The 27,385-nt window shown below is 38.9% G+C and overlaps 1 protein-coding gene across 1 annotated transcript in view; it reads left to right on the top strand.

The window, feature by feature from the left end:
- The first annotated feature begins 534 nt into the window (after positions 1-534).
- Positions 535-27,385, top strand: part of UBN2 (ubinuclein 2) — a 42,647-nt gene continuing 15,796 nt past the window's right edge. Inside the window, exons 1-9 of the mRNA XM_088532956.1 lie at positions 535-915; positions 5,108-5,200; positions 10,069-10,170; positions 18,155-18,292; positions 19,314-19,426; positions 20,349-20,847; positions 24,217-24,287; positions 24,967-25,096; positions 26,293-26,411. Coding sequence (XP_088389082.1) covers positions 535-915; positions 5,108-5,200; positions 10,069-10,170; positions 18,155-18,292; positions 19,314-19,426; positions 20,349-20,847; positions 24,217-24,287; positions 24,967-25,096; positions 26,293-26,411 — 1,646 coding nt within the window. The remainder of the gene's footprint in view (positions 916-5,107; positions 5,201-10,068; positions 10,171-18,154; positions 18,293-19,313; positions 19,427-20,348; positions 20,848-24,216; positions 24,288-24,966; positions 25,097-26,292; positions 26,412-27,385) is intronic.

Below are 27,385 nucleotides of genomic sequence, written 5' to 3'. Positions count from 1 at the left end.
TTTCTTTCTTCTTTCCCGCCGCGGGGGAGGGGAGGGAGGGTCCCCGCGAGGCCCAACGGCCGCCCGGGGGCGCCAGCGGCGGGGGGAAGACGAAGCGCCGGCGGAGACACCCGGCGCGGGCGGGTGGCGCGGTCCCTTTAAGGCGGCGCCCGCGGGCAGCGTGCGTATTGCCACGGCAACCGGGGGCGGGCGCGGTGACGCGGCGCGGGGGACGGCGGGCAACGGCGGAGCAATAACAAGGGCGGCGCGGGGCGGCGCGTCCGTGCGGGGCGGCGCTTCGCGCCTGCGCGGCCCCGCCGCCTGCTTCTATTTATGTGGGGGGGCGCCAAGATGGCGGGGGTGGCGGCGGCGAGGAGAGCGTAGCCGGGGCCGCTCCGACCGGGCGGCGGAGCGGGGCGAGGGCAGCGGTGCGGCGCAGGGAGGAGCCGCCGCCGGCGGGCACGCGGAGAGCGGTGTCAGCGGCGGAGCGGGGCGGGCACCGGCGAGCGGCGCGCGGGCGGGCGCGGGGCGGGCGGGGGGAGGGGGCGGCGGAGGATGGCGGCGGAGCCGCGCCGGGTGCCGTTCGTCAGCCTGTCACCCGTGAGGCGCCGCGAGGGCGGGAGCCCGGCGCGCGACGCGGAGCCGCCGCCGGAGCCGCCGCGCGAGCCGCCCCGGCCAGAGCCGCCGCCGTTGCCGCCGCCCCGCGAGAGCGCTGCTGCCCGCCTCGAGCCGCCCCGCGAGCAGCAGCAGCCGCAGCGTGAACCGCCGCGGCCGGAGCCGCCGCCGCTGCCACCGCCGCCGCAGCAGCTCCCGCCGCCGCAGGAGGCGCTCCCGCCGCGCCGCACGGTGCGCCTGGAGGTGGTGCTGAAGGACCCCACGGAAGAGGGCTGCGTGGAGTTCAGCTACCCGGAGCTGCTGCTGTGCCGGGACTCGCGGGTACGGCGCCTCTGCCCCCTCCCTCCGTCCCTCCCTTCCCCCAGCGCCGCCCGGGCCGAGGCCGCCGCGGCCCTGCGGGCAGCGTTATCGCTCGCGCCGGCCCGCTCCGCGCTGGGCCTCGGCGGGGCGCAGCGGCGCCGCCAAGGGAAGCCCGGCGGCCGCCGCTGGCCTGGGCCCTGCGGGGAGCGGAGCCCGCGAGGGCGCCGGCGGGTCGTGGCCGTCGTCCTAGCGCGGAGGAGCAGCCTCGCGCCCTGGGAGCCCTCACCGGCGGCCGGTGGGAGCGTTGCTGTGCCCGTCTTTTTTGTTTGTTTTTTACGTTTTTCCCCCAAATTTTCCATAGGTAAGACAAAAGTTATTAGCCTGGCTCTGCCATGAGTCTCGCGGAGCAGTGCAGTGAGTGGTGCTAGTGCTGGAGGTGAATTTCTGCCCTCTTTTGGGCGGGATGGAAGAGGAGTTCTTTGGACGTTGAGTGCTTTGGACGTTGTTCAAAGCATGATTGCTCCTGTAACTCTTAGAAACTTCTTTTAAGGAAAAAAGTACTTTTGCTCTTCTTACTCTTTCAGACAGAAATTTTTCTCCTGGGACTGCATCATGTTTGAGAAGACAAAAACTTGTGTGGGGAATGTTATGAGGAAGCATCCTTAGCCAGTCAGCAGAGAGTAAGAGTAGGAGGGAGAGATGCCTGTCCTTATGCCTATCCCCATAGTGAGTTGAGGAGACTGATGAACTTTGCAGTTGACTTCAGTAGTGGTGCGGTGCAAATTTTAGGGACCCCTTCTTGGAAAGGGCAGGGGTAGAGAAGTAAGTGCTGTTGAGAAGGTGGTGATAGTTCTGGTGAAAATTAAAAGCAAGCCTCGAGTTCCAGTGTTGGTATGGCCATGGAGTCTGTAAATCCAGCAGAGAGTGAGCAAAGGCAAAAACATCTGTGTCGTGGTTCCCAGTGTTTCTAGATGACAGTGATGACCTGTTCTTACCTCTCTGTTCACTTTTTGCTCTGTAGTAGGTAGGGTATGAAACTGGATTGTCTTCAAGTGTAAAAGAAAAAAAACAATGACTGTTAACTATTTCCCAGACATCTTCCTATAGAAGTTAACTCAGGCTCCCTTTCTTCATAACCATCTTGCAGCTGTTGTAGGCAAACAAATCCAATTCTGCCTACTCTGAATTAATGCATCTTTAGTCTACTGAAGTCTCTGATCAGTTCTTTTAGGAGACTGGTAATTGGTGGGTAGTGTAGCGCAGTGTGTGGAGGTTGTCTTTTCCCTTCCCTTTTTCCCAGTTTCATAACTAGCTTTTCTGTCAGCTGGTAATAAGATAATTAACCACCTAATCAAATTATATCTGGGAAAGTTGCATTTTTGATGATGTTCTAAGATGATTTTCATATCTTGGGGGAAGGAGGGAGGGGTGTAACAGACATCAGTTTAGTGGATTTTGGTACTATTGGGATCAAAGAATGTGCTTTTAAGAGAGAAGTAGTGAAGCTAGAAGAACTGGATATTATTTATAAGGAAACCCTTCTGTTTTAGTTCTCTGTAGAGTCCAGCTGCAAAATGAACGGATGGTAATGTCCTGTTCTTGCTGGCTTGTATGTAACAACTAGCTGATTATGTAAAAGTGTCGTAAGTTGCCATGCTTTTAAAGTGATTTTGAACTTTTATTCCTCTTTCAAAATTATTTAGCCTCCTTGTTTGGTGTACAGCAGAAACTGAAAATGCAATTTTGATGTGGTAGCTGAAACTTAGTTTCGTATTAGCCGTGTGAAAAGAAAGGGGAGAATCTGCCTTGCCTGATGAAAGTCATTCTCAGATGAGCAAAACATGTAACCTGTGCAAAGTCCTAAAGATAATAGGAAGCGTAGTGAAAGGCATACTGATCCTACCTGCGCAGGAGAGGAGCTGCAGTGATGTTATTAGCTAAAGCAATAGAGAAAAACTACCTTGTTAAGGGAAATATTGGCTGAGGAACTTATGTCTTCTGCCACCTTTCTACATTTACTCTTTCTAAGCAGATAGTAACTAGGTGGCAGGAAATGCTGTAGCTTTAAATGGAGTTCCAGCTTTCAGAATTTGCTTGTTACTTCAGCAGTGAGCCAGTTTAAAATGAACAGTTCAGATAAACTTAGTTATGTAAATCATTGTAGGTGATTTTTAGATTTTTCTGAAGGTTCTCGTTTGCTCCTTATTCGTTACAAGAAGTTGTTCAACTTTTATAACTGTTCCCACTGAAAATTTGATATTATATAGTTGGGAACATGTCCTTCTATTTTATTTTTTAATAGTTCTGACTGGTGCACAGGATTATTTTCAAACACTTTAATAGGTCCCATAGTAAAAGTCCGTAGAACCTCAGAACTTACCTGACAGGATGAATGCACTACTTTTCTTATTCTAGAACTGGATTTCCATCCTGAATCGAAAGCTGGCAGAAATTAATGACATAAACATGTATTGTGTTTGTTCTGCTATTTTCTCTGGTTACAGAGACCATCCTCTAATAGCGTTGTTAGTAAGAATCTACCTTTTTGGAAGGTATATATATATATATAAAAATCTGTCATGCAACTGAGAGGTTTTTATTACTATAGTTGAAGCCCTTTGTCTCTTCAAAACTGGCAGAAGTGAATGTCTACCTTCCTCTTCTGAAAGTACAGTTTAAGGCTTGCTTGGTGTATAGGTTCGAATTTAAAACAGATGAGCCAGAAGCCCAAACTGACTTCTGCCAGGCCTGTTCTAAAGGTGCTGAAATAATATTATCTTAAACTTCTTGCTAGATGCAAGAGAACTGTCTATCAGATTCCTTAGAAATTATTAAAATCAAAACTTTTTGGGATTTGAGAGTTCTGTAATGTTTATTAATGAGTTTAATGGTAAGCTATAGCTTTTAGGGTTTTCTGACTGGAAGCAAATTAATGATTAAGTATAAAACTTTATTTGACCTTTGGCCTCACCCATGTCTTAACTTCCCAATCCCAAAAGCGTTTCCATAGCAGAAGATAGAGAATAGACTTTTTTTTCTCCTCAGTTACAAGCAGGAAAAGGGTGTTGCATAAATTGAGCAATAATTTATATTTAGCTATGCCTGCAGGAAATACGTATAATTTGTTAGATGTTTTGGTATTAGCTATAACCCCTTCTAAGGAACCAGTTTACAAAATATAAGATAATGCTATGGTCTCTGTAGTTTAGCTCAGCTTCACTGTCTCATTGCATTTTTTTTTTTAAACCATTGAGTTACTTTGTCACTATTTAGACAGTATATTGACTTTTCTTACTGTAGAGAGAGCCTCTCTGATCTTAGAATGTTGCTTCTTGTTCCTGGTCCAACACAAGTCTTGATTTATTTATTGGTGGGTGGTCTACGTGCACTAAAGTTGGCTGACCTTCATAAAAGGCTTGACTCCATTCCATCTCAATTTGACATCATAGTATCATTTTATCAGTTACTGCGTTTATATATAAACATCTGCTTTGAAGAATGCAGAGCTAGTTTTCTGTTTTATTGCCAAACAAACAGAATTTCTATCCTTGATTAATATTCACTAACTTGACAGTGAGATCTGTATTTTTAAAGGGTGATACTTCCTGCTCCATACAAATGGATTATTAAATCTGGATTATTGCTGTGGCGGCAGGCTTACAGAATTTATGCTGTGATTACTAATGTCACTGTCAAGCAAAAGTAACAATGAGAACTCAAGGACTTATGGCGCTAGTTACAGTTGTGTCTTACTGAGCTTTATAATCATCTATAATCAATCTAACTGCCACCTTGTTGATTAGCATACTAAGTACATCTTGTGTATTGTGTCTTAAATGGCTGTTGTTGGAAGTATTGGTGAAAAAGTTAGATTTAAAGGTGGTTCTTCCTCCTTGAACCTCAGTCGTTCCTAGTTTTGTCTCATGCTCACACTTTCAGATGAGATTGTAACAGGATGCCTGGGCAAATGTGAATTGAAGCCTGTTTTTCTTTACCTCTTTTTTTGTCTGTTTCTCAGTAGAAGTAATTGAGTGATAATTTGAATAGGTCAAACTCATTTTTAGATAGTAAGTACATGGGTCTCTTAGTACAAGTCCTGACTACTTAAACAATCATCAGAGCATAATTTATTGACATGTAATGGCTTTCATTAGATGCATACTACCTGTGTTTCTTATAAAATGGAATGAACATTTAATTTTGCCTCTTTCAGAAGAAATCAGTTCACTCAGAAGATCCATTTAACGATGATCAACGTGAGCGGCATGAAGTAGAAATGCTAGCCAAGAAGTTCGAGGCAAAATATGTGAGTTACTGTACTTCTGTTAAAATATGATTATTATATATGTTAATATGTGTTAACATCTAGGTTGCATCATTTTTTCCTGAAATTAGTTGCCAATAAATGCCAATTTCTGTATATATCAGTTGACTAATGTTTCATCTGAGCATCTTGAAGCTGCTACAAACTTATTAGATTAATCTTTTTCTAAATAGATGTTTCTATAGGGTGTTGTAGCTTGCAAAGCTATTCTTGGAAGAGCTTTCTATGTAAATACAGCTGAGTAATAGATGCGGGTCAATATTCATGATAAATATTGCACTGGGGGAAAGAATTTTTATGTGAGGCTGTTGTGCACTACTAAACAGCTCTTCTGTTTTGTGCTAAATACAAAAAGAATCTTGATGCATTTGTGCCTAGTTTGGAATGGTTCCATAGGAAGTTATTGTTGAACAAATAAGTAATCACTTGATGAGTTTCTTGTAGCTGCCAGCTGCCTAAAGGTACTTGCTGGCTCCTGGAAGCATAGAATGAAGGACTTGAACACTACTGGGCAGCAACTTGAAGAGGCTTTTGCTAATAAATAGAGGTAGAAATCAGAAAACATTGACTAAAACCACACCCAAACAGGTCTTCAAAAATTCATACAGGTAGGGTGAGGTGATTAATTCTGAGCTGGCAATAAAACCCAATCATCATGCTTGGACATGTTGATAGTGTGGGTTACTAATACAACACCTCAATAGTAAAAACAGCAGTCAGCTCATATGTTAATAACAAAAGATACAAGTAAAAGTGCTGTTTGCTTTCTTTGGAATTTCTGATAAACACAGCTTTCCTTAAGGAGTATAGGTCTATATTTTGTAGAAGTAACTGCTATTTCGTGTTACCTTAGCTGTGATATGTAGGAGAAGAAATTCCTAAACTGAAAAGAACTGTTGTGATCTTTTGGAGGAAGTCACATAAACTCTATATAATAGTGTACAGAGAAAACAACTTCATAACACTGTTTGATCTTCCTTTGAATAATATTTTTTAACTAGAGAAATCTTTTAATTGTACTTTTCCATAGAACATTTTCCGTAATATTTTTGCGGGCTTTTATGGTGTTCTAAAACAAGCTATATAATTATAGCAGGTGAAAGTCAGTATAGATGACGTAAAGTGATGTATGTAGGGGATGGTAGAGGTGGAAGCAATTCTAATGTTACTTTCATGTTTACACATGCATCCAAAATAAGGATTGCCTTTTATGGACAAGATATGGTGTTACTAAATTTACAAAAAAAAACTCAGTTCAGTGCTCTTGAAAAGAAACTAAAATATCTGTAACTATTAGGAAAGGAAGATAAAATAAAACCTATGATTAAACTACTGTCTAAATCCACAGTGTACTCATATCTTGAATACTGCTTGCATTTTGATTTCTTGCCTTTGTCATTCCTTGCCACACCTGACCCCACCCCCATCACCCTGCCCCCGAAAAAAGAAAATCTCAAAGGAAATGGCTTCTGTACAAAGAAGAATTTACCAGATTAGGACCACTAAGCATAGAGGGTGGCTCATGATTGATGGTTCTTTTGTTAGATACTCCCTGTTCGTTCTCTCTTCCAGTACAAGAACAATCAGTCTCTACTTACCCTCCATGCTCCATGGGATTACATCTTTGTACCCTGATCCAGTACAGTTGCTCATGTTCTGACAACATCCAGCCCTTGTAAATCTGAGACACACTTGCTCCATAGCTTAAGCTATAACAAGGAGCCTATGAAGTAAATACCACTTCTGTGCAACAATAGTTCATACTAAAGATGATCACTGATTGTATGAAAATGAAGTTGGAGCTTTTCTTTGAATTTGTAAAGTAAGAAAGTACTAGTTTCTACTTATACTGATTAGGTGGTATTTGTCTATACCCATTTAAAGTGAAACCAAATGATCTTTTTTTAATTGTAGTGTTTATGGCAGGTGTTAACTTTGCATTTATTCTACAATCTTTTAGAAAAAAACTTGATGCACATCAAAACATTATTCCTTAGACTTATTTTTAATTATTTTTAAGTAATTCCTTCACTTATAACTAGTACAATATTGGATAGATCATGCTGACTCTGCAAGGAAGGCACACATGAATAAATAAATTGTCATAAAGCAAGATGCATAAAGTTAGTGTAGCACTTGCTTGACTGATTATGAAAAATTATTTTTGAATGGGTGGATGAATTCAGGCTTTAAAACAAGTAGCACAGAAATCGGTTCTGAATGTTTCTTTTCATTTCTGTTATTTCGCTTGACAAAGTTAAACTTGTCTGCTTGGCTGCCTGTTGAGCCTACCATGCTAGCATGTTGTGCATTGTAAAGATATACTGAATCTTGGATGGCATTTTACAAAATGTAAGATTCTTTACTGGCTCAGAACAAAGGTTCATTTTAATGCATGATAACAGTCCTCTAACACTAGAGGAATCTCATTCTCAGAAGCTTTGCACAGTGTAAGTGTTCATTGCTGTTTTTTTCAGTGTGCCATTCTAGCGATCTGGTTTAATTTCTTCCCGAAAGTCAAAGGCTGTTTTGAACTGCCCTTCATACATTTTTTTCCTACAAACCTTTGCTTAATCATTTTCTGAGTTCATTGATATGTCTGAGCTTGCGTTCCCTGGCAATGAGTGCCATGTTTTTTACATCATATGAAAACATAGTTTGCTTTAGTCCTGCTGGCTAATATGTTCAGAGAGCTTCGTAGCTCATAGTACTATAAGAAACACAGGGGTTGTTTCCTTTTCACCTTCTGCATGTGATTCTTACGCTAGCATCTCAACTCAGCTATTTCTTTTCTCACCTGAGGTGTTTTAACATTGTGTTCTTATGCAGCAGTTAGATTATTTTTTTTACCTTCAAACTTTCTTCTTGCCTTGTGTTTTTTTTTTTTTTTTTTATAAATGAAAGTCCATCAGTGGTAGGATGCTCTGATGCATCAGTGATGACTCCTTCCCCCCCGCCTTGTAGTTTGCTTTATCACTCTTAATAATCTTCTCTTTTGGCCAGATGTCAGAGTGCAGTGCATAACAATTTCATTGCTTCCTGAGGAGCATAACAAAATGAGAACATGTCTTTTGTTGTTAAGGCTGTATTATCTATGTGGCATTACCTGGCTTTTATTAACACTGAATTCAGTTATTTATCATACTAAGTACTTGCCAACTGCCAGGTCTTTCGGTGTTTCTTCAGTTGTGTTTTGTTTGCTATCTTGACTGGTGGTGTCCTGTCAAATTTTGTTTTCCCAGCACATACACCCACTGCTATCCCTCTTTCTCTCAAGACGAAAAATACAGATTTTTTTGGTGATACCACAAACTGGGGAGAAGAGAGGGGAAAAAAAAGCCAAGTGAGCTATTTATTGCTATCCTTTGTTTTCTAGGTAGTCATTAATTTGAGTAGGTCTTTCCTCTTATCCCATGAGAGCTTGTTTTCTTTAAGCATCTTTGGAACTTATTTAAAGCTTCTGAAGTAGGACTTCCTTCTACCAAAATTCTCTTCCGTCCTGGAATGTGTATACTTTATTACACGTTCTGATTTTGGTTTTTGTGACTTCTATTAATTTGTCCAATAGCAAAGGTCAGATTTACAGGCCCTTTGGGCCATTGGAAGGTTCTCTTTACAAAAAAAAAAAAAAAAAAGTCATTATTTATTACATTTTAGTCCTACTGTATAAAAATTGCTTAACTTTGTTGTATAACTTGAGGTTTTGATCTGTTGAGTTCATATTTGAATTTGATGTATTTGAGAGATTCTTGTTTGCTTGCAAGAATGCACATTGGAGCTCAGGCTTAATTACAAAGTATTGTCACATATTTGATAAAAGAGCAAGGTAGACATTGTTCAAAGGAAGCTTCAGCCTGCTAACAGTAATGAATGGGCTGTGATACTTGTATTTCGTAAATTTAAGTCTTGTACTTGTTCTAAACATGCTCAGAACTGCAGAATGCCATGTGAAGAGCTTCATGGGCAAGTCATCTTGAATGTATGCAAAAAAAAGAAAAACAGGCTACCATTTTAGTGAAAGTGATGCCTTTTGGAGGATGTTGTCTTTAAGAACTTTATACTGACAAATCTGTATTGCTGTAAGTTTAGATTTCCTGAATTCTGTCTAGCTGTGTATGATTTTTTACTTCACTTGCATTGTTAGTAACACTCGCACATTAGAAAAGTACTGGACAGAATAATATAAATTTTACTCTCTCCTGGAGGTAAGTGAACCTACAAATTAAGCTGCAAATTTTTGCTTGAACTTGCTCAGCTAACCATTTCATGCTTGTTCTCACCAGTTGTGGTGACAAAATCCTTTGAAATGCAAGAGTTATCTCAGTGATGCTCTTCATGTTAAACGCTAAAATTTCTTGCAGGTTCCTGTGCACCATATCTGCAACTAAGTGATCAGCGTTTCTCTTAGTCTTCACCTCCACCTTTCTAGGCAGAAACTATCATGTTTGGGAGACTGCATTAGTGAATTCTAGGCTATTTGTGTTTTCCTCTGTAATGACTCAAACTTCCTGTATTTTACTGGGCCTTTTACCACTAGTGAAAACTTTAAAACATAGGTCAATGAAATGTTTCTAAATATGGTCTTTGCCACTTGGAAACCATGTGGCTAGTAAATGCCTTATAAGGATGATTCTAATGAGACTAGAGAATTTCAGCATGTTTTCAGGAACTCAGTTTGTATGAGAACGGTCTCCGGAAAGCTATGCTTCCTAGTTTTTGTCTTCTAGGCTATCTTAGAGGTGTGCAAAAAAAGCAAATTCTCTTAATTTCCTTTAATGCTATCTGTTTTGTGGATTTTAATATTTAGTTGTAGTATTCCTCCTCCCTAATGATCTAACATTTGTTTTCAGGGTGGGAAGCCGCACAAACATCGGAAGGATCGCCTGCAGGATCTGATTGATATAGGTTATGGTTATGATGAAACAGACCCTTTCATAGATAATTCTGAAGCGGTAAGCAAGCTTTATTAAAACAGCAATAAGAGATAGAACAATATTAGAGAGCTATTACTGTATCACATATTTAATTTTCTTCAAATGTATTCTAAGGTTTCCCATTTTAGAAATAAATTTCTTTATTCATATGCTTCATTTATTATGAACTGTGAAATTACACTGACTGTTTGCTTTCTTGTACCAGCAGTGTGGATTCCTGGTAGTTTACTGGTGCTGGATTTCCTGCATTAGACAGGGATGCTATTCTGTCCCCAAAATACCATCATGTTCTTCAGACTTTTAAATGTACTTACTGAGCGTACCCCCCAAAATTCATGGTTAAACAGTGGGGTTTTGCATCTTTTTTTATTTGAACATATATATTTTTAAAAGTCTCAAATGAGATAAAAGGAAAGTGTATTAGTTAAAGTTAGCAAGTGATGTCAGGGATATTTAGAAGTGTGAAAGAGGTCTCTCTTACATCCTGGAGGTGATTCAGGAAGTCATGACAGTGAGGAAGAAACAACCCTGAAGAAGGGATGATGTCGGGAACCTCCTATGGCTTGCATTTACCATATGACAGGAAGAATTAGGTGTACTTTTTAGCCAAATAAACCAGCCTTTAGCCTCTTCGACCTGTTAAGGGACACTGAGCAAAAGAGCTGCAAGGAAAGGGCTGGAAGCTGAGTGGGAGGGAAAAGACAATGAAAAGGAGTTGTGAAAAAGTAACAAAAGCATCAGAGAAGCCTGTTACTTAACATATATCATATACTGCTCCTCAATTTGAATGTGATGCTGAATTGTGGAGCTGTTGGACTGAATACTGTCTTTGTGCATTGTTAGCTTTGGTAAATCAGTGTGAAGGTATCTGAACAAGTTGTGTGAAAAGTTAAGTTTGTTAGAGATGCTGCTTATCTTGGCTTGTATTTATTCTTGTTGTAGACTGAAATTTGAGTTGAAATTAGCTATGTTAAACTATCCTGTCATATTCCTCAGCTTTTGCTACCACTGTGACTTGGTATGTCCTATCCAATTTCAGATTCTCATCTTCAGCTCAGTAACCATAGAAGATCCTGCTTTCCTTTTAAAAATCAGTAGCCTGTAGGCTTATCTGTTTTCTCGGTGTTGTTCAAGGTAACTATCCCTAGTTTCAAAACTTTGATACAGAAAATGAGCCGTATCTTGATTTTTTTTTTTCCTGAATTTATCATGATCTATCATGGCTCTGATGGTCTGAATTCAGCTAACATTCATAGTACAGGACTTTCTTGAAGCTTTTCTTGAATCTAGCAGGCTAGATACTGTGCCTGCTTTCAGGGCTGCTCTTGTCAGCAGCAGATTTGTTAGGTCTGCAGGAGCATTTCTGATGGATCTCTTGCCAGACTCCTTGCAAGAATATAAAAGGCAGTTGTCAGAGGACCAGATGGTTGTGTCATGTGGTAGCTGTGGAAGCTACTGGGGCGAACGGTGTATTCTCTAAAGACTGCCCTCTTGAACAAACCATTTTGCCTCATGTCTGCATTACAAACAGACTGTTGAGAGACTCTCAGTTCTGCTTTCATCTTCATTTCTATATATACTAAAGCAGATAAATGCACTGTATTACCAGCCCCTAGTCTAACAACCTGTTGCAGAGCTGAAAGATTCTGTAATGTAGCAGTTAAGCTTACCAAAACCCCCATTCCATCTCTATTAGATGCAAATGGAAAAATGTTCAGAGAAAGGCTTTCGTGTCTGGTTTGCTCATCTTCTGTGTGGCCAGCTATTAAATCATAGTATGCTTTGAGAGATGTCACAGGCAGGCCCAACCTAGACTTATCTTTCAGAAGAAAGGATGCTTCTGTCACAGAAAAGTTGTATCTTGGACACAAGCAGTTGAAAAATGAGTATGAGTGCCTCTTGAATTGCTCCAGGAGTGGAGTTCTGTTGTCGCCCTGCTTATTCTCTGTAAAACTGAAATCTGCTAGAAATTGTCTTTTTTGTTGGTTCTTGGGTGTGCGGGGTGGGGGGGGGGGCGGCAGGGGGAATCCTTGGCACTGAAACAGACTTGCTCCTTAACTTTAGAGATTCTCCTTCTAAACCCAGATTTTTAGGTAATGCCAACAAATGTTGCTGAAGAAATGAAAGCAATCATTCTCAGTCCTTTTTTTTTTTTTTTTTTTTTTTTTTTTTTTTTTTTTTTAAGCATACATGCAGTAGTACAGGAAGCAAAGTTTGGTTGTACTTTGCTTCTATTTTGAAGTAAACGATTCTGCATATTTAATGCATGCGCATCTATATATAAATCTCTTGGTGTAATATACTACATTACACTTAGGTTACAGGAAAGTAACTGCTCCTTTTTTGGTGTGGCTTTTTAAAAATCAGGGTTATGTACTGAGAATGTCAGTGATTCCCACATGATGGACTCTCTAGGGCTGGAGTACAGACTGCTGCAGGGCATGCATTTTGGGAGGAAGCCTCTCGGAAGTTGCTGATAGAAGGGATCTTTTCTGAAGCAGAAGAGGTTCTTCCTTTCATTCATGAAAGGATGTTGATAGCGCTCCTAGAAAAGAATGAGGTGGAGTTCAGACTGTACAGTAAGCTAAATTGTCAGTGAGAGAAAATCTTGAATGAGATTCTTCTAAATTAACTTGTTGTTCTGCTTTCATGGCTTACTCAGCAAGGAATATTTTCCTACAGCATAGTTGAGACTTCTATGGTATGGATATATTTGGACTGTCAAAGTCCTTGGAGGGACCAAACATAGAAAGGCAGAGGCTTCCAAAGAGCAATTTTGAGTACTCAAACACGAAGCCAGCAAAAGGAAAATAGTGGAGAAAGTGTATTTTGCATATGTTGCACTAAGTGATACCTTTAGTTCCTGCATCCCCTCTTCCTTCAAACTTGTTTCTTCTCACAGCAGAAAGCACATGGTTACATGTTGTTGCTTTCTTTGGATGTACTTGATGTATATGCTATTCTTTTTTTTTTTTTTTTTAAAAAAAAAAAAAAAAACCTTGTTGCTTGCCTGTCTTTGCTAATTTTATTAGCTGGTCCCATTTGGAAGAAATGGATTTTCCTCTCTGAATGGAATTGCAGACAGGTGGGAAATCCATGTTTCAATTTCTATGTTGATTGTTTTGACTATGCAATGAGTGTTGAACTTTTAATCCAAATAACTGATCAAGACCACCTTGGTCTTATATCTAATGGTTTGAAAATTTCTTATCTCTACTTACCCTAGTAGATTTCTGCAATATTAACACACAAAATGTGCATAACTTAGAGAGAGCTATCTATCCTCACCACTTCAGGGCTGAAAATGGAATCTGCTATAATGTGACTTGCCAGGTGGTGTATTCCTTGTGGAATGATGTTCCAGTAGATTTCTGCCCCACATCCTATTCCACCTGCATGTATACATACATGTGCATGAGAATCTAATTTGGCTGGGCTACTTGTTGTTGCAGTGACCTCCAAATACTGGACTTGCTGAATGCCTACCTGGCAAAGTAAGCTTTATATATGTATTACAGATCCCAGGAAAATGTGATGGGGTCTTATAGCATCTTATCCTTTCTGCTGTGTAGTGTAGGAGAAGGATATGAGATCATACATGGTCAGTATTTACTCAAAAGTATGCAGTTGCTCTTAAACAGAGATAAGACGTACACATTTGAAAACAAGGACCAGCCAGCACCTTTCTCCACTGCAGGGTAGATGAATACTGGGGGAGAACTGCCTACTTAGAAATCTGTGAGCAGGACAAGTTACAACTGCTCTTTGCCATGGGATTTTTTTTTTTTAAAAAAAGCTTAAGTTAAAAATACAAGTTTACATATACATTATGTGGAGAAAGGACCACCTTTAGCATGGAAAAATCAGGGAAGGGTAGGTTTCTACTTGCTTTTTGATGTCATCAAGAGTTAGGCAATTGATTGTCCCTTGTTGACCTTGTTGAGGATAATAATGTGTATTCTGCTATGCTGTCTTTCAAAAAGGTAATTTCGGTCTTTGTGTGAAAATTTAGCCTTAAAAGATGGCAGATTAGAACAAGTGCATTTCAATTGTTATGCCTTTGGAGACATAGTTAAGAGATCAGTCAGCAGTGTTTTAAGTACTTAAATATGCAGTTAATTATGTAGGCTTTCAGTTCATTGGGCGACAGCAGCCATAACCAACATGACTTCTGTAGCTTGACTTCGTTCAGTGGTCTAGTGATGATCAAAAGTAAATGGAAAAAAACAATTGCTTAGAGCCATCTCAGATATCCTGAACAAGGAACAGAAATGGTTGCCTTTTATCTAAATATCTCACAACAAATAAGGTATTATCTGCATTTAAGGACACTTGTACATGTTTGCAGCAATTATCACTTTGAGGATCTATACTTTAGGTTGTTCTGTGGTGAAAAGGTCTGTAAAGAGAATTGTGGGTAGAATATCTGAACACAAGAACGGATAATATAGGATAAAATGAGTGTTATACATAAGCAGGACTTGATTTTGGAGCTAAAATGATAATATGTATAAAATGTTATTACTCCTTCTTGATGTAAAGGCCTAAAAAAAAAAACCTAGTATATTACTTTCTACATTTAAATGCTTAATTAAATTGAAGCCAGTAGAAGAGCAATAAGTAGCTCAAGGACAATAGTTGAGATGAACTTACAGGTTTGCTTTTAGGCAGTCAGGTGTTATATCAGTCTCATTTTACAGAATAGCTCTGTGATCTAAAGTGGGACAAAGATTATTTTGAAAAGGAAAAGTAAACTGTGAAGTAAATGTAGTTGATAAAGGAGAACCAAATGTCAGAGACTTTTGGAAGTGTGACTAAATTCATGTTCCTCAGCAGAAATTGTTGAAATTTCACCTGTTATGTATCCACATCTTGCTGAACTTGCTTCCCATTGCTTACTTGCTGACTGCTGTGGAATGGTTTGTACTCTGATTTGTATATTGAATGAGATCTGCCTTTTTGGATGATTTGCTCCTAGTGAACTGTGTTATGTTGATCATACTGTTCATCGTACTCATCTTCTGCAGTAGTGGATGGCTTCCTCATTGAGGACTGTCTTTAATTGTTGTCTCGTGTATGTTCTCCAGGGCTTCCTCTGCTCTCTAGCAGCTACCACGTTACTGTGTTCTCATTTATTATTCTTGATTTTTTTAAGGCAGTAGTCCCAGATCTATGTGCTTTCTCTTTCAACCTTAGCAAAAACTATATTCTTCTGTTTTGATCCCATCTTACCCCAATCTCACCAATTCATTTCACTTCCTATCTCTTCACAAAGAAAATCCCTTCTTTGTTTATTAAATATTAGGGGTAATTTTATCTCCTTATACTTCATGGTTGTATCTAATGACCGTGGTTTTGAGCGCCTGTAGAAAAAACATCAGATTTCTGTGAAGTTCTCACCCAGCTTGTTTTTAAGTGTGCCTTTGTACCTCCTCCTTCGCATGATCTTTCAGGTCTCTTAAGCTGAATGACATATCCACAGCTAAGTCCCTTTATTTTAACTTTGTCCAATTAATAAGAGTCCCCTGCTCTCCTGCACTAGTCTTTTACATGGTTATAGGGTATGTCACAGATCCTGTCACTCCTTTTCTGTCTTACTCTAATGCTTGTTCAACCTTCTGTTCCAAGATTGTAAAAGTGATATGACTGTTGCTGAAACTTCTCTTTATGCTGATCAAATTCAAAAATGTCCCCAGTGCAACCTCTTCTACCCAGATCACTTGTTTGAAGTAATTATAACTGTTTTCTTTTCGTGGATACCTATTCTATGTTTATGCTTTTGCTAGCCAGGGCTTTTGATTCTTAACCTGTATCTTTGGTTGTATTCAGTATATTTTATATCCTATGCAGTGCGAATGGGGTAACCAGGTAACTGACAATCTGCCTGGCATTGTGTGTGTTCCCTTCCTATAAGTGATTGCACATCTTCAGCTACCCTTGTGGGAGAGCGCGTGCTTGACTACTAATTCATTCAACCTGCTGAAATCTAGCACATATCTCACCTTAGCAGAGATGCAGCAGAAGGCCTGCTGGTTGAAGCTTCAAGCAACCAAGGTGGTGTTTTGTTCTCCTGTATTCTACTTAACTCTTAATCATCTGGCCATGCTAACAGATTTGTTTTTTTGTTTACAGATGTAACTTGGAATTGACTTTTTTTCCTCAGCCTGAGTGCATACCTTTAAAGTGTGTTTAAAATCCTACACTTTATTTCAGAAGAAGGGTAGAAATCAAGTCTTAGTTACGGTGTTATTGTGTGTTTCTGGTCATTGTAATATTTTGTGGGTCCTGTAAAGGCTTCCTCACTTTCGTTGGCAGATATGCTGCCTTCAGGCAGCCAATAGCATCCAGAATTGTATTTGTTGCTCAAGTCCACCATCTTGCTGTTTTCAGTATATGAAAGCAAAAGTGAGAGGAGTTGGAAGGAGTAGTTCAGGACAGTGTTGTCCTTCTGCATAGTGATAAGGGCATTATCAAGGCAACCATCCCTCATTTCTCATGTAAATATTTTGTTGGCATTTATGCAGAAAGTTAGAATGACTCTGAGTTGTCTCTGTTTCGAAACTTTGCCAATAGCAAGATATTTCCTAGAGGTTAACTGGGTTATGATAATGCTTGGGAGAGTATGTCATACTCTTAAGAAGCTGCTGGTCATAAAATGATAGAATTATTCTGTCTTCCACCATACTTAACATTGACCTCTTTTCCTGTATGTCTTTGGACTTTAATGTTTTTGACATATGGCCTTGTAATTTAACTTGGAGTCCTTCAGGTGTATTGAGTTCTATGCAAAACAAAGCAGTGTGTATCAGAGGTTGAAATCTTTCATGGCTTCAAAACAGTGTAAATGGAGTGAGAATATCTGACTTGTAATAAAGTCCTATGATTGTAGTATTTGGATGTTAGGCCATGTCATGTTGAACACCTAAAATCATAAATAAGGTAACGTGTACTGTGGTTAAGTTTTTCATAACAGGGATAGGTTATTTTAACAAAAGAAAACTGCAAAGAACTTTAAAAGAGGGGATAAGTACTTGAGTGGGCAGCATGGTTAGGAATATTACATGTAAAGTGTGTTGGAAGAATATAGATCTGTCACATGCACTGCCAAGGTATGTATTAATTGAAATGGAGAAGCCTTGAGCATCACTGGCTGTCTCAGTGAAAAGGGTGGGCAATATGAGGTGTAGTATGGGGTTATGCTTGTTTTACAATAGCAAACATATCAGATATGTTCAGTTGTTTCCTGTATATAATATAAAATTTTGTAAAATTCTAATTTTCCATTGTGGCATCTTATTACCTTTTGTTTTCTGGAGAATCTAGAAATAAACACCTGTAGCTAACTTTCACTTACAGATAACTGAAAAGGTCCATGTTAGTTTTGTATGAATAATGGAAGGTTTTGCCAGGAAACTGCATGCTCTTTTGTAAATTTGAGGTTCAATGTACCTCTGAAACTTACTATTTAAAAAGTATAAATATACTGTTTCTTTTAATGTCTCTAGTGTGCCTTTAAAGATACAGTGGACTAAAATAACTTGTGTATCTGCCTTCTGGCCAGCCAAAACGGGCAATAAGCAGTGAAGTTAAGCTGCTCGTGGGCAGATGATATTTGATTAGTTTATGCATGTTGAGATTAACCTTCTAGCATGAGGTACTTTCAGAGATAGAATGCCAGGGAACAATAGTTAGAATAGTTCCTCTGTCTCCTCAGAGGAAAAAAATGCCTTCATGCCTACCTTCTCTCCCTTCAGAAAGCTTTTTTTAATGCTTTCCCTTCTTCCAGATGAACTTTGGCTGAAAATAGAGAGGTTAGTCTGTAACTTTAATGTGCTGTGTGCCAGCCAATAATTTTCAAGAGCATTAGTTTCCTTTTTCTATATTAGGAAACTGTACTGTGTACTTGTATTTAATTTTTTATCTTTAGGGACTTGTAAATAAATGACTGATCCATATTTTATTAAGAAATACTAATGAACTCATTACCTTGTTTCCTGCCCAGTATGATGAATTAGTTCCTGCATCACTGACAACCAAATATGGAGGGTTTTATATCAACACTGGTACACTGCAGTTCCGCCAGGCATCGGACTCAGAGGATGAAGACTTTGCAGATGACAAAAAGCACAGGCCACCTAAAGTGAGTGATAATAATTGTACTTTATACACAGAACTTACAGCTAGCTGGAAATTGGGAAAGATCTGATATGATTAGGATGTCTGATTAGGGAGGCTGAAAACAGAATGAGACCCAGCATTTTTCTTTAGCATTTTCTGTTTTGTGAGGAGATAACTCATGTTGTCCACAGGTTGTTTAGGTTTGTAAGGCCAAGTATGTTTATAGGGAGTCAAATGAGTTAGGTCTGTCCAACTTAAGAAGTGTAGATAGTGACTAAATTTTACAGGACTTTTATGTAAGAAGAAAATGTGAAAATCTCCAACACTGCATTTACAGTCTTGCTAAAATCTGCATGGTTTATTCCTAACATGCAGAGTAACATTTAACACAAAATGCCTGATAAAATACAGTTTAATTTATAAGATGAGTTATTTTAAATGTTTATAAGCCGTGTCTCTATACCAATACACTGTATTGGTATTCTATGCACTTAGAGAAATTATCGTCAATGCAAGTATAACAGCTTGCATATGACAGTCACAAATTCCATGATGTTCCTTGTACTTTCTGCTTTCTCTGTGCTTTCTTGCATTTTAGATTTTTTAATGTGGTAGATAAAAATATTTTCCAAATTCTAAAACTATTGTTGAAAACTCTGAATAAAATAACTATTTAGAGAGATTAACAATGGAGGCTTGTTGATAACTTCAGTTGTTACTTAGGAATGTACCGTTTAGGTTTGTCCTGTTTATCATTTCACCTAAGACACTTTTCCATGCCTGGAAAAATACAAACTTATTATAAGGAATTATTTAATTTTTCAATTAGAATCAGAAAGTGCAAGGAAGGTATCAGGTTCTCTACAAATAAAAAGGTGACAATTACTTACCTGTCTGTTTTTCTTCGTTCCTTTCCCCCATGCTCTCCTATGGTAATGTCAGCTTTGAATCAGAAAGTGTAGGGGTAAATGAACTTTTTTTTTTTTGGCTGTACAACCTTGTAGAAGAGGGGGAAAAAAGTTGTGATTTGGTCTGCTTTGTAGATAGCAAAGTTGAAAGAAAGTGATGATCGTGGAATGAAGAAGCGCAAGCGGAAGGATGAAGAGGCAGAGAAGGAGAAGCAGCCTCGGAAAATGAAAGTTCCTAAGCAGCTGGGGTATGTTTGTTTCTTAGATGGACTTCTGAATTGTATGTGAGGCTTGTTTGCACACCATAGCAACATTTCTGTAGCTTTTTAGAATAAGTATATCTTTTGGCCATAATTAATAGGTAATAGATTATGTTTGAAAACTTTTTTTATAAATTAGGTCTATGAGCTAATCTTTATTTCTTTATTTAATTTAACTTTTTTTAAAAAAATGGTGAATGGTAAAACATGGGAAGAAAAATCATGGGGAAAAAAAAATCTGACTTTATAAATAGTGTAATCCATCACTGTTTTATCCAAGACTTTGTAGCAGTAAAAATCATGTCTTTCCATCTTCTAATGCAAGAGGGTTTTTTTGTGTTCTAAAAAAAAATTTAGACACAAATATCTTATGTATCATGCTAAATTTATCTTTTATCTATCTCATTAAGCTTTCCTGTTCTAAGGCATGTATGAAATGATTAAGGTGGTGAATTACTTAATTGATTTGGAAAACTCTCCTTGAATGAAAGGTTTCCTGTCACTACAGATCCATGTTGGTATTGAAAGTTTGTTGTTCTTGTCATGATGTTGTTTTAGGGAAAAGTGGCCAATTTGAGTAGCGTATAAATGTGATAATGTATGTCAAATTTCTAGCAGTCAAGATGCTTTAAATGTTACATTAGTTTTTTTTAAAAAAAAGCTATACATTCACTGGGGAGTCAGGTAAATTTTGAAGTGTTTTAGCAGTGTTTTAACTTAAATTGAAAAGTTAAGAATAAACAAACTTGGCTTTTAATGCATACAAAATGTAAAAAAAAAAAAAAAAAAAGCTTTCTCAGATTTCTTTTAATTATATGGGATGTTTTTGCTTAAGATTGCGTGCATTAGAATCCAAAACCTTAGCTTTCTAATGAAACATTTCTTTTTTTTTTTTTTTTTTTGTCTACAGAGTAATGGCCTTAAACTCACACAAGTCTGAAAAGAAGAAAAAGAAATTATATAAAGACTCACTATCTCTGGCTGCCATGATCCGTAAATTTCAGAAGGAGAAGGAAGCCATGAGGAAGAAGGAATCTAGTCCAAAACCTCCAGTGACTGTTGCAACCTCTACCCCTAGTAAAGTTCCTTCTTCCTCTCTCAGTGCAGGAAACGATATCTCTGACTTGAACATCAGGATCAATGATCCTGTCCTCTCCATTTTTGGTAGCACAAATGAACGTGAGCTCCTGCAAGAAGCTGAAAGTGCCCTGGAGATGCTGGGGGACATTGACTTTGACAAGCTGCTTGATGGCACTTCTGATGGCAGCCCAGTATCTGAGCTGTCAGGAGAAAATGGAAATGTCACTCAGGCAACCTACACCTCTCAGGTCATGACACCCAAGCAGGTGCCGGCCCTCCCAGAAGGTCTGCCTACGCTTCTTGAAAAGCGCATTGGAGACCTTCGAACAGTAAGTATGAATTCAGTGGTAAGAGATTGCATTCAAGCAGCTGAAAGAATGAGGAAGAATAATTAGGGCCTGAGCTGTCATCTGTGGAAGAAGTGTCTGAAGCACTAAAAGAATGTAGCACTGATCTTAATGTTAATCTTAATGACTGTAATTAGACTGAGGCAAATGTGACCACAGAGATATAATACGGGTTGATTGTTGAGGGCATATTTCCCAGTGGAAATAAGGTGTTCTGCTTAATCTGCTGTATAGAATAACTTGTAATATTTTTCCATAAGAGGAGTATCAGTATTTCTTTAATTTGAATTAATAGTTGGTAAAATGGGTGGTTACTTTACAATTTGCGCTGGAGAAGAAACATGGAGTACTGTTGCAGCTCATAATCCAATGTCTGCCTTGAGTTCTCACCCTGTTATGAGTGTTCTGAATTTGTCAGCTAAGAGGAAAAAAAAAAAAGGTCTGAATACTTTCCTTTTGGAAGGTTGGAATGGAATCCAAATATGTTTCAAAAATGCTAATGGGAAATATTAATTCCCTAGGTTCCAAACATCCTGATAGCTTATGTAAAGGGGAACAGATGTATGAAGTTATCTTACTATGCTCCTTGTTTCAGTTGTGGATGTTATCTTAAACTGAGAATAAATCTGTTTGATAGTTCAGGTTCTGAGACTACATGCAAACCTTTCCTTACTCAGGATAAAACAGTCTTCTTATTACCCAAAAGAGAATGTAGCTGTTAAGCTTTGAGAAAGCTGTTCACCATATCACCTTTTCCAAAGCAGTCATGTACACAATAGCAGAGGCTACTTTGCTCTGGGTTAGATGTTAATGTTACTGTTTTACCTGTATGTAAAATTTTGACAGTGTTCTTTAGTTCTGAAATGTACTGAGTTACTTGTAGTCAAGGGATTAATATTTATTAAAGCAAGTGAGAAGATTTTTGTCTACCTTTGAGTTTTCAGATTAACTTTGCTATGAACCATCAGTAAGTTCTTAGTATAAGGGACAGATACAGACCTGTGTTAGGCTAAAAATAAGTATTAGTGTTACCTAATTCACTACCCCAAATGCATTCTGCTGCATGGCACAGCCAGCCAGACTGAAGAAAGTTTTAAGTCAACTCATTCTGGCAATCCCAGCTCTGTAATCTTGTGCTTGTAATCACTGTGTTCTGGAAGTGTTGGGCTGGCTGAGCACAGTGAGCCTGCTCATGAGGCTTGGAAGTAGCCATCTGCTTTCTCATATTTGGGAGAGAACTGCACTGACCTGCACATTGACCTACAGATGCAGCTTCCTTGATTCCTATAAGTTGTCATCTGAAACACTGTCAGTGAGGTAGAGCACTGTATGAGCCCTCCGGAAATGGAGGGAAAAAAAGAGGTCCTGTAAACTTTTTTCGTATACTTAATGGTGCTCATAACTTCGGTGCTCTTAGTACAAAAGAAGCTAAAAAACTTACAAAGCTGTAGGAAAAAGCCTAGTTCCATGAAGTTATGATGGGATTAATAGATTTTTTTTTTCTAAATACATTTAGAAACTATTGGCTGAATATGATTAAAAAACCTTCCAATCTCCTTTCATATCTTCCAGTTCCCCAAATAGGCAGTTATAAAATATCTTGACAAAAGATAATAGTGTACACAGCAGGAAAGTAATAAAGTAATAAAGGCATTTTTTTGTATTGTCAAGGTAGCTGTCCAGATAAAATGGTCCTTGGACCAAAAAGTTCAGTGATAACAATGTGGTTTTGAATATCCCAATGTAATTCTCTTCAAAGACCAGCACATTGCGCTGTATGATTATAATGCTGAAATAGGCTTGTTTCCCTAGGACTCCAACATCAAGGCATATATCTTTCCTTTTACTTTAAGGTGCTAATTGTTGTGTTAACTATTCTTAAAGATACTTGTTTTAAGGCTTCCAAACCCGTTTTCTTGTAGATATCTTATTTAAAAACATCTGTAACTACCTTTTTTTAGAAACAAAGGTTTCAATATTTTTTGAACAGATAGTACCATATCCTTACCAACTGACTCTACAGTAGAAAGTAGTGAATAAAGTATGGTCCTTACAGGAACTTTAAATATGTTCATGACTAAGATGACAAAGCATGCAACATGAAATGTTGCATTCTGAAGTATGACTAGTGTTTTTTTCTGTGTATTACAGAGTTCATAAGGATAGAAAGTATTTTCCTTTCCAATTTAAATGGGATAGTCGCAAAGAGCTCGAACAATAAGTATCTCATAGTAATAAAGGGATTTTATCGAGTTTATCAAGTCTTTTATTGTTTATTTGCAGCTTTTAGCTCTGATAGTCTATTGACCACTGTAAGGCACAATTATTGAGCTGTTAAAATCTATTTGGATTGTTGGTCTTGGAGCATGCGGACTGCCTATAGTGTGTGGCATTCAGTAAGTGTGCAAGTGTGATCTCGTGTTTGGTATGAGATTACACTTGCAGGCACGTTAATCCCTCTCCAGACCTTTTTTGCTCCAGTGCCAGGGAATAGTGTTGTTTTTTGGGGTTTCGTTTGTTTGTTTTTTTAAAGTGCTTTTTTCTCTTAACTTACATAAATTTGAGAAGTAGAGGAGCTCTACTACTAGAGGGGGAAAAAATGGGAATCTAGAGTCACATTTAAAGGGATTCTGCATTGGCCTTCCTGAGAGGCTGGGGCGGGGGGGGACACCCTTAATGAAAGGAGGTATCTGTAGGAATAAGCTTGCCTGTTTTCTGTCCCAAATAAAGAGACCAGAGTAAAATACAAAAGTATAGAGTGGGGCACAATTTCCATCTTCATTCCCCATGTCTAAAGATGGAGAGAATATTGGACAGCACCAGAAAGGGTTGAGATATTCCCCTAGTCTACATACTTCCTTTGTAGAAATTGCACCGAGGACTTGATCTGTCTCGGGACACTGCAGAGTTATGACTGGGCCAGGCCCAATAGTAAAGGAAGAAAAGAAGCCTTTTATGGATTGAGAACAGTGTGATCTGTCAAGCAATGCTGCTGCTCTTAAGCAAACAGTGATACCAAAATGTCGGTGATATTTTAGGTGAGATATTAAAACAGAGCTCTCCACTGCCTTTTTTTCTTCAGTGTTTTTCTTCAGTGACAAGTAGAGTATGCTAAGCTTAGTGATCCAAGCAGATTGCAAGTAAAATGACTGCTTGCCTTAGAACAAAGAGGTTTTATTTGATGTGATAGTGATCTTCACCTTCTTTTCTAAATAGCTGAGCATAATTTGTTTTTCATGTAATGCTGTTCTCTGGAAGTTAATAGATACAGCTGCAAAGCTGTAGCTACTATGTTTGTTGGGATAATATGTGCTATGAACATTTGGGTACTTTTTATTGCTGTCTTTTCAGGCCGCAAAGATGTTTGATGAAGAGGGCAGGAAAAAGTTTTTCACACAAGACATGAATAATATTCTGCTGGAGTAAGTGCTTATCTGTATAACTCCCCCTTTTGGAAAAGGGCGTGAAAGGAAAAGTACGGGAGAGGAGGTATTACTGAGATTGTTCCAGAAAAGATTTTAACAGTCAATGAAGACAGATCAGTCTAAGCTAGTTACTAGTGAGATTTGTATATGAATATAATTCCTGTCCTAAGTATCTGTCTGTCTTAATCCACTGTAAAGTGTTTTGTAGTGCCCTGTGTCCTTGACTGTGTGTGCGAAATTCAACAAAGCTCTGCCATTATTTTCTTCCTGTCCCACATTTTCATATACTTAATGCCTTCAGCTTTTATGAAGGAAAAATGCAGATTTTTATGACTCTGTAATCCTTCAGCAAAGCATTTGATATAGAAAGTTCTTTGTTTACTCTAAAACAAAAAAAAAGTGATTTCTTGAATCTGTAGCTGCCAAAATTGAATCAAGCTTAATGTATAATTGTGTGAGGAAATTAAATTTGAATATCAGTGTTCAACACTGCTAGGAAAGTATGTAACCTTTTCACAAGGTTAGCTTACTGCATTTGAAAATATCACAAACTGCTGTTTTTAGTATGCATAGCTCAAATATGTTATGCATACAGAATTTCCTTAGGGTTTTTGTTCAGTCATCATCTTCATCTTGGAGTGCCTCACTAGTTGGCTGTCTCTTGTTTGTTTGTCAGTATTGAGCTACAGTTACAGGAGATAAATCCTGCCATCCGCAATGGAGTGTACTCTCACCTTGAGGCTTTTGTGCCATGCAATAAGGACACACTGATAAAGCGTCTGAAGAAGTTACACCTCAATGTCCAGGTAACGGCGGGGAAGAGTAGCTCCAGCATACTCTTATGTAGTAGTGAGGACAGTGCAGAAGACTAGAGCAACAGTCATGCAGGCTCCAGTGAAGGATTTTTTGATCAGTTACTACATTGTTTTAAATGCTGTTTTTCTGTGTTTCTATTATTGTGGCTGTTTGAGAACTTACTAAGTCGTTTAGACCTTTCTGTGTATGAGAGTGAAATGCTTTCATTTTGAGAGTTGGATCAAGCTAGTTATTAAAGTAGCAGAGCAAGAAAGCCATGGTAATCTTTGTTAGGACAAGGTTTGTTTGCTTGTTTTTAAATGACTATTCTGCTAATTTTTGTACCAAAGAGAAGAAAAAATTGGTAGGTTGCTAGACAAACTAGCTTGTCTTTTGAGCCAAAGTCTCTGTGTTTTGATCTTGCAACTATTTTGTTTCATTTACAGTAGCTGTTCTTTTAAGGAATATATATGCTTTCCCCCTGAGTAGAAAATCTGTTTCGATATAAAGTATCCTGACCTGGTTCTTTAGATGAAGTAAGACTTGCAGAGGGCTAAAAACATACTAAGAGGGAAAATTTTGCATACTATTTCTGCATTCAGTGGTAGGACATAATGGCACATAGTATTGTAGCTCTGAGGAAATGGTTATAACTCAGAATGCAAAGTCAGAAGATATAGGAAGAGAATTTAAGACATATAGGTAAGTGTACAGTATTATACTGTTTTGTTTTTTAGAAATGATACTAAATATGTAGTCCTGATTGTGCTCATTACCCAAAAGATTTTTTTATACCACAGAGGTTTTTTGGAGACTTGATTCATTACTTATTTGCAAGTGTTGGGATACCCTTCAATCCAACCTTCTTGCTTTATTCACTTTTTTCTCTTGACCCTTTTAATTGAAAAGGGTTTCTTGATGAGATCATACCATAATGTTCATGAAGTGGTTCTTTGTATGTGGCTACCTTTCATGATTTCTGGGCTTAAGACTACATTAGTTGTACAAGAAGTTACAAGTGCATGTATACTGTTGTTGGACTATACAGATTTAATGAAGTGTCATGTAGGAAACTACTGCTGCAGTCAATTATTTGCAATGAAAATACTGTTTTTAGGAGTTCAAGGAAAATAATTTCACAGGAACTCTATAAAATGCACTATGCTTGGCATCTAATAGGATCACTTTGATGTTTATCTGTTCCCAGGATGACCGTTTGAGAGAACCACTGCAAAAGCTGAAACTGGCTGTCAGTAATGTCATGCCTGAACAGTTATGCAAATACCAAGAGGATTGTCAGGCCCGCAATCAAGCCAAGAATGCCAAGTAGGTACTTCTAGAGTATGTGCATGATTTTTCTAGAGTCCAGCTGTCACCAGATTTTCATTTCCTGAGCTCATCCAAGTAGTATGCCCCAATTTCTTTGTACATGCCTCTTAAGTTCTGAGTTATACGAAGTACCTAAATGGCATAGATCTTGAGAAAGAAATTGTTGGAAATCGGCTGGAGTCAAGACATACACTCAATGTGAGTTAAGAATATTGCTCGTTTATTTAATGCAATAACAACACTCTTATACAGTTTAACCTCGCCCACGTGGTGTGCACGTGCCTCAAACAGCTCTCTGTTGGCTACAGCCTATGTTCGTGTATACATATCATTGGCTGGCGTTATGTTTCTGTACTTTGGGCTCCTCCCAGTTTGCAGTTGCCTAGGCATCCGGTTTACTTCTCTAGGCGGCCTAGTTCCCTTTTGTTACCGGGCCAAGGGCAAGTCTCCATCTGAAGGCCTGGGTTGCGCAGGCCTTTTGGGAGAGCATGGCCCCGACTCTCTGACCATTCCTCTATAATTCCCCCTTTTTTCTTTTGCACAAGCCAGGCTTGATTAGAAATGGAAAATAATATTCGTTTAGTGCAGGATAAGGCACAGCTAAACAAGCACAAAACAACAAGCATGGTACAATTAACAGAATGCAACACAAAATCAACACCACCATCCCTGCACTTCTGATTAACAATTGTAACCATCCCGAAATTCCCCATGCACTTAACAAGTTGTCAAATTGGTCTGCTGTTCCACAATGCCAACAACTCTTAACTTGGATATAACTAACAATCTGCTTTAAGAGCATGACATAACCATTACATCAATATAGCCTCCCTTGCCTCAGGTGTCAGGGAGGCACACACTAAGGCTTCCTTTAAGCGATCAAGAAATGACATGTATGACTCTCCACTCCCTTGTTATACTTTTGTATAAGGTGGAATTATTCTCCCATCCTCTGGTATAGACCGCAGTGC

Source organism: Tinamus guttatus, unplaced genomic scaffold, assembly GCF_059628265.1.
Source record: "Tinamus guttatus ecotype Peru unplaced genomic scaffold, ASM5962826v1 Tinamus_guttatus_pri_ptg000472l, whole genome shotgun sequence".
NCBI classification, from domain to species: domain Eukaryota; kingdom Metazoa; phylum Chordata; class Aves; order Tinamiformes; family Tinamidae; genus Tinamus; species Tinamus guttatus.
The sequence above is the reverse complement of the archived record's forward strand: the minus strand, read 5'-3'. Positions and strand labels throughout refer to the sequence as shown.